Here is a 7,672-nt window from a genome sequence, read left to right as displayed (position 1 = left end):
ACTTTAGGTCCAATTAGATCCAATAAAGTTTCTGCCTTGATTATTGATGTTAGCTTTAGCATGCTGTTGCTAGCTTTAGCATGCTGTTGCGTCTCGGTCAGAAACACATTTGCGGAGCTTAAACTAACTCCGTGCTCGAGGAGGTGAAAGTTGTGTTTTTAAAGCGGTGAGAGCCAAAACAGGGATCGGTTCAGTATCGGATATTTGTAGCCGATACCTGATATCGTACTTTTTCCAGTATCGGCTCCGATATCTGATCAGTGCATCCCTAACAACAACCAGACCTGACAATAATACTGTACAAAACAGAAATAAAATACACTTTTTTAAAAACATTATTATAAAAAAACATGAATCATAAAAGTTTAAAGACACAAAGATATGACGTCATTATTAATGAGAAAATACAGAAACTTCTTTATCATTTGTATAAACATTCCTCTAAACATCTAAATGAACTGTGTTTTCTGATCACTATAGTTACGGCTCATTATCTCCATCCATCTTATAAACTCCAGTTCTTTCTTTGGCAGTAAAGGTTTTTAAAGAACCATCATCTGGACCTCGTTGTTTTCAGCTGAAAACGTCACACGGTGAGTTCGTCCGATCGGATTCTTCTGACGCCGACGTCTCTAAACACACCAGAGGTTAGACCTGGTTTAGACCTGGTTTAGTCCTGGTTCAGTCCTGGTTCAGTCCTGGTTTAGTCCTGGTTCAGTCCTGGTTCAGTCCTGGTTTAGTCCAGGTTTAGACCTGGTTCAGTCCTGGTTCAGTCCTGGTCTAGTCCTGGTTCAGTCCTGGTTCAGTCCTGGTTTAGTCCTGGTTCAGTCCTGGTTCAGTCCTGGTTCAGTCCTGGTTTAGACCTGGTTCAGTCCTGGTTCAGTCCTGGTTCAGTCCTGGTTCAGTCCTGGTTCAGTCCTGGTTTAGTCCTGGTCTAGTACCTTGTAGTAGATCGTCATGGCGATGGCCCACAGTGCCAGGATGACGACATAGACGGTGCCTCTGATCAGTTTATGTGAGAGTCGAGCTGCAAACACAGGAGACACTTTAGACTTTATTACGCAGGAATCTGACTCTAAATCATCAGTGATCTGACTCTAAATCATCAGTGATCTGACTCTAAATCATCAGTGATCTGACTCTAAATCATCAGTAATCTGACTCTAAATCATCAGTAATCTGACTCTAAATCATCAGTGATCTGACTCTAAATCATCAGTAATCTGACTCTAAATCATCAGTAATCTGACTCTAAATCATCAGTGATCTGACTCTAAATCATCAGTGATCTGACTCTAAATCATCTGTAATCTAACTCTAAATCATCAGTGATCTGACTCTAAATCATCTGTAATCTGACTCTAAATCATCAGTAATCTGACTCTAAATCATCAGTAATCTGACTCTAAATCATCAGTAATCTGACTCTAAATCATCAGTGATCTGACTCTAAATCATCAGTGATCTGACTCTAAATCATCTGTAATCTGACTCTAAATCATCAGTGATCTGACTCTAAATCATCTGTAATCTGACTCTAAATCATCAGTGATCTGACTCTAAATCATCAGTGATCTGACTCTAAATCACCAGTGATCTGACTCTAAATCATCAGTGATCTGACTCTAAATCATCTGTAATCTGACTCTAAATCATCAGTAATCTGACTCTAAATCATCAGTAATCTGACTCTAAATCATCAGTAATCTGACTCTAAATCATCAGTAATCTGACTCTAAATCATCAGTAATCTGACTCTAAATCATGAGTAATCTGACTCTAAATCATCAGTAATCTGACTCTAAATCATCAGTAATCTGACTCTAAATCATCAGTGATCTGACTCTAAATCATCAGTGATCTGACTCTAAATCATCAGTGATCTGACTCTAAATCATCTGTAATCTGACTCTAAATCATCAGTAATCTGACTCTAAATCATCAGTAATCTGACTCTAAATCATCTGTAATCTGACTCTAAATCATCAGTAATCTGACTCTAAATCATCAGTAATCTGACTCTAAATCATCAGTAATCTGACTCTAAATCATCTGTAATCTGACTCTAAATCATCTGTAATCTGACTCTAAATCATCAGTAATCTGACTCTAAATAATCTGTAATCTGACTCTAAATCATCTGTGATCTAACTCTAAATCATCAGTAATCTGACTCTAAATCATCAGTAATCTGACTCTAAATCATCAGTGATCTGACTCTAAATCATCTGTAATCTGACTCTAAATCATCAGTAATCTGACTCTAAATCATCTGTGATCTAACTCTAAATCATCAGTAATCTGACTCTAAATCATCAGTAATCTGACTCTAAATCATCAGTAATCTGACTCTAAATCATCAGTAATCTGACTCTAAATCATCTGTAATCTGACTCTAAATCATCTGTAATCTGACTCTAAATCATCAGTAATCTGACTCTAAATAATCTGTAATCTGACTCTAAATCATCTGTGATCTAACTCTAAATCATCAGTAATCTGACTCTAAATCATCAGTAATCTGACTCTAAATCATCAGTGATCTGACTCTAAATCATCAGTAATCTGACTCTAAATCATCAGTAATCTGACTCTAAATCATCTGTAATCTGACTCTAAATCATCAGTAATCTGACTCTAAATAATCTGTAATCTGACTCTAAATCATCTGTGATCTAACTCTAAATCATCTGTAATCTGACTCTAAATCATCAGTAATCTGACTCTAAATCATCAGTAATCTGACTCTAAATCATCAGTGATCTGACTCTAAATCATCTGTAATCTGACTCTAAATCATATACACTTGTTTTATAATCTTAAAAAACTGACACTGATTATATATTAAAGAAGAAAATATATATTTTTTAAATGAATGGAATGGAGACTCATCTTTCCATTACAGCTGTTTTGTCCGTTTTGGGTTTTGATTTCAGAATTGGAATGTTTGTTTTTAAAGCCCTTCATGGTCTCGCTCCGTTCTGTCTCACTGAGTTTATAAATCCAGATTTAAGACTCATCTTTTTAAACTTGCTTTTAATACGTAGAACACACTGAGTCGTGTCCAGGTTTAATCGTTTTGTTTGGTCCTGGTGTTGTTGTGAAGCTACATAAATAAACTTTGATTGACTGATGTGTCTGGAAGCCGCTTGAGGTGAAACAAAAATCAGTCAGGCGACTCTCCAGACGAGCTAAATCACAAATAATATCAATAATAATTACAGTAGTGATTATAACATGTACAATAGGGACGAATGGTTGGTGATGGTCAGATGTGTCAGTCGACCCCAGTGGAAACTGAAGCTCCACACGCAGCTCACCAAGAACTAATCTCTGACCTGTGAAGCTTTGGGCGACTTGTTGCTCTAAAGGTTTATAATATTTATACGGGGTTAGGGTCTTTTTAGCCTCTTAACTCCCGCCTGAATCAAGTGCATTTTCTCTACTTTACCCAAATCTAAAAGCTTCTCGACTGGAGCTTACAGCCTATAGGACAGTGCATTTGAAAGCTAAGACCTACAGAACTGATCATGACTTTTTTTGTTGTTGCGTTGTTTTGTCACATTTTTTAAGCATTATTGTATTGTTTTTTCCAACTGAAATGAAATGTGTGTAGTTTTAGAAACAAACTGCTCCATAATCAAAGTATGAAAACATAAAACTGTGATTTCTCTGAACCCAAACTGTACCTCCAGGAGTGACGTGAAGAGTTTTGCTCTTAACGCATGTCTTAAGGACAACAGTGTCACAGTAAACACAGGTGTAGTTCCCGATGTGGGCGGGGCTGAACTCCTGGATCAGGAAGTGGGCGGAGTGATTGACAGATGGCAGGGTGTAGTTTCCAGTTGGAGACAGAAGATTGAACTGTCCTTGTAGAAACGGTTCCTCTAAAGAGCAGGAGACACTGAAGTTTGTCCCCGACATCAGGAGGACCCTCTGCACCCGGGACGTCCCCTCAGAGGAGACGGACGCCCCCTCAGAGGAGACGGACGTCCCCTCAGAGGAGACGGAAGCCCCCTCAGAAGAGACGGACGCCCCCTCGGAGGAGACGGACGCCCCCTCGGAGGAGACGGACGCCCCCTCGGAGGAGACGGACGCCCCCTCGGAGGAGACGGACGCTCGGACAACAGGAAACACCCCTGTGGAGAGAGAGAACAGGGGTCACGTCCTCCTGTGGTGTGAAGGAGACAGAGGAGGATGAAAGGTCTGTTGTTAAAGGAACATCGTTTTTACAAACTGAGAAATGTTCTGACTTTAGCTTAGACGAGTTGATGAGAACCTGCACCTGAGGAGCAGGTCGTCTAAGCTCAGATAAGAACATGTCTCATGTCAAACGGTGGCCTGTTCCTTTAATCTGCATAATAATTCCCCATTAATTCTCTATTCAAATTCAAATACATCACATCTAAAAATCACACAAAGGTCAGAGAAACATCGTAGTTTTCAGAAGAATCAATAAGTGAAGTAATAATTGTTAGTTACCGTCAGGTCCATAAATATTGGAACATTGACTGATTTCTTACGTTTTTGCCTCTATAAACCACCACAATGGATTTGAAACAAAACATATATTTATATATATTGGGGAGTGATTGGGAAGAACGGCCTCCCCGATCTGAACCCGAGTGGTGTTCTGTTATTGGACTTCTGTGCTAGTCGCGGTTTGTCCATAACGAACACCATGTTCGAGCACAAGGGTGTCCATAAGTGCACGTGGGCACCAGAACACCCTAGGAGGTCGATGATCGACTTTGTAGTTGTGTCGTCTGACCTCCGGCCGCGTGTCTCGGACACTCGGGTGAAGAGAGGGGCTGAGCTGTCAACCGATCACCACCTGGTGGTGAGCTGGATCCGCTGGCAGGGAAGGAAGCCGGTCAGACCTGGCAGGCCCAAGCGTGTTGTGAGGGTCTGCTGGGAACGTCTGGCGGATCCCTCTGTCAGTGGGGTCTTCAACTCCCACCTCCGGAAGAGCTTCACCCAAATTCCGAAGGAGGCTGGGGACATGGAGTCCGAGTGGACTCTGTTCTCCTCCTCCATTGTCGATGCGGCTGCTCGCAGTTGTGGCCGTAAGGTCTCTGGTGCCTGTCGCGGCGGCAATCCCCGAACCCGGTGGTGGCGCCCGGAAGTAAGGGATGCTGTCAAGCTGAAGAAGGAGTCCTACCTGGCCTTGTTGGCTTGTGGGACTCCTGAGGCAGCTGAGAGGTACCGGCAGGCTAAGCGTGCTGCAGCTCGGGTGGTCGCAGAGGCAAAAACTTGTGTCTGGGGGGAGTTCGGAGAAGCCATGGAGGAGGATTATCGGTCGACCTCGAAGAGATTCTGTCAAACCGTCCGGCGCCTCAAGAGGGGGAAGCAGTGCTTCACCAACACTGTGTACAGTGCGGGTGGGGGGCTGCTGACCTCGACTGGGGATGTCGTCGGACGGTGGAAGGAGTACTTCGAGGACCTCCTCAATCCCGCCGTCACGTCTTCCAATGAGGAAGCAGAGGCTGGGGACTCGGAGGTGGGCTCGCCCATTACCGGGGCTGAAGTCACCGAGGTGGTGAGAAAGCTCCTCGGTGGCTCCGGGGGTGGATGAGATTCGCCCTGAGTACCTTAAGTCTGTGGATGTTGTAGGACTGTCTTGGCTGACACGTCTCTGCAACATCGCGTGGCGGTCGGGGACAGTGCCCCTGGATTGGCAGACCAGGGTGGTGGTCCCTCTCTTTAAGAAGGGGGATCGGAGGGTGTGTTCCAATTACAGAGGGATCACCCTGCTTAGCCTCCCCGGTAAGGTCTACTCCAGGGTGCTGGAGAGGAGGATCCGGTCGATAGTCGAACCTTGGATCCGGGAGGAACAATGCGGTTTTCGTCCTGGTCGTGGCACACTGGACCAGCTCTATACCCTCCGTCGGGTGCTTGAGGGTTTGTGGGAGTTCGCCCAACCAGTCCACATGTGTTTTGTGGACTTGGAGAAGGCGTTCGACCGCGTCCCTCGTGGTACCCTGTGGGGGGTGCTCCGGGAGTATGGGGTCCGGGGCTCTCTGCTAACTGACTAAAATGTAATTACATTTTGGTCAAAAGACTAATGGTGCGTTCATGTGGAATGGGGAACTCGTGTTCCTGAGATGTGACGTCCTTGTCCCGCGTTGGTTTGTGTTCATGTGGTTTTTATGTGGGAAAGTGAGGATTTTGATGTCATCAAATAAAAACTTTTTTATCACTGATTAGCGCTTAGCTTAGCTTATCATTTAAATGTGTTAGCGTGTCAAAAGCTAAACATCAGTTTGTTAGTTTAAAAAAAATATCACATACTACGAAGCCTTCAACTTGGCTTCTGTCAATTGGAGATAAAAGTCGGCAACACTAAGAAGCGGGACGTATTTCAGTGGATTTAATAAGAAAAGGAGATGAGATGGAGGAGGCGGAGGAGACAGCGGCGAGAGGCGAGCGGAGAAAGGCTAGCCGCCGTTAGCGGCGAGGTGAAGCTGAACAGCTCGTCTCCAAACTCAGTCAGTGCCGCTAAACTCTGTTCGTGGTTGAAATGTAGCTTGAAAAGGTGTTTGTCGTGGACTTTTGGTGATATAAAGTTGTGCTGTTTCGTGTGGGGCTGTGGCCATGAAAGGAGTTGTTTGTGCCGCTGTTTTGACAGAGAAATGAGAAGATGGAGGCGCAGCGGTGTTTTTCTCTTTATTTCCTTTAGACGATAAAAGAACAAATCAGCTGATTTCCGCGTCAGGTGCTGAAGTCGGGAAGCTCGTTTTGACCCGAGTTCCCGAGGACCACATGAACGCACCATCAGACTAAAACTACATTAAAATATGTTGTCAAAATGAACACTGCACCGGGCCATGGAACAGCTGAGCAGCCACTTGTGCCTTGAAAAGTGGGAGCCTCACATAAAAACGCTTCTTATTCCTACACCGTTAATCCAGTTTGGATGTAAAAACTCTCAAATGAAAGCTGAAAGTCTGCAGTTTATGTTCATCTGTTTCATTTGAAATTGATTGTGGTGGTTTATAGAGCCAAAAAAATACGATTTGAGTCGATGTCCCAATATTTATGTACCCGACTGTACAAAGAAAGAGTAAATGTCTTGAGTGTCTGTAAACACATTCTCGCTCTAGACACGACTGATACAACAGGTGACATGTTTAACTCACTGTCGGTGTTACTGACCTGAACAGATCAGAAACAGACCTCCTTCGGTCTCGTTCATGTGTGAGTCCAGGTCCAGGCAGTTTGTGAGGCCAGACCTCTGCTTCACACACTCAGGCTGCAGCCTCCAGAACGGCCCAGAGAAAAACCTCTGATTTATCACTTTAAGAGCAGATCCACAGCCCATCTGCTCACACAGCACTGAGCCAAAGTCCAAGTCCGGGTCCTCACTGGTCATTACTTTTCTCCACTCGTCATTGTGTCTCAGCTCCATGGAACCAAAACAGCTGAATCCATCATTTAGCCTCAGTACTTCATCTGGATGAAACATGGACAGTTTACAAACAGAAAGTGTGAAACCATAAAGGTTGATGAGTTTCTCTGCAGTGGAGGCGGGGCCTTAGACAAACAGAGAGTTACCTGAGCAGGTGAGGTTAGCAGCCGCTGAGCAGCGAGTCTCTGAGCTCTCACACTCCTTCAGTGAAGTCTCTGCTCCGTCACAGTGGAAGGACCTGCCCACAGCTGGACCCTCAGTGAA

General features: G+C 44.1%; 1 protein-coding gene across 1 annotated transcript; it reads right to left on the bottom strand.

The window, feature by feature from the left end:
- Nucleotides 1–442: 442 nt before the first annotated feature.
- Nucleotides 443–7,426, bottom strand: LOC306981693 (scavenger receptor cysteine-rich type 1 protein M130-like). Its single transcript, XM_079581326.1, has 3 exons — nt 7,156–7,426; nt 942–1,027; nt 443–632 (listed from the first exon to the last, which is right to left on the bottom strand). The coding sequence occupies exons 1-3, from the start codon at nt 7,406–7,408 to the stop codon at nt 543–545; spliced, it is 429 nt and encodes a 142-aa protein (XP_079437452.1). The 5' UTR covers nt 7,409–7,426; the 3' UTR covers nt 443–542.
- Between the last annotated feature and the right edge of the window lie 246 nt (nt 7,427–7,672).

This window comes from Gobius niger, assembly GCF_951799975.1.
Source record: "Gobius niger genome assembly, chromosome: 22".
NCBI classification, from domain to species: domain Eukaryota; kingdom Metazoa; phylum Chordata; class Actinopteri; order Gobiiformes; family Gobiidae; genus Gobius; species Gobius niger.
Note: the sequence above shows the minus strand (reverse complement) of the source record. Positions and strands in the feature narration are given on the sequence as shown.

Excerpts from the sequence above, each read along its gene's own strand:
- LOC306981693 (XM_079581326.1), bottom strand. The coding sequence starts at position 7,408 with ATGGAGCTGAGACACAATGACGAGTGGAGAAAAGTAATGACCAGTGAG. Across the intron at positions 1,028-7,155 it reads TCTGTTTCTGATCTGTTCAG|CTCGACTCTCACATAAACTG; the intron begins GTCAGTAACACC and ends CTGTGTTTGCAG. Across the intron at positions 633-941 it reads CCATGACGATCTACTACAAG|AGACGTCGGCGTCAGAAGAA; the intron begins GTACTAGACCAG and ends TGGTGTGTTTAG.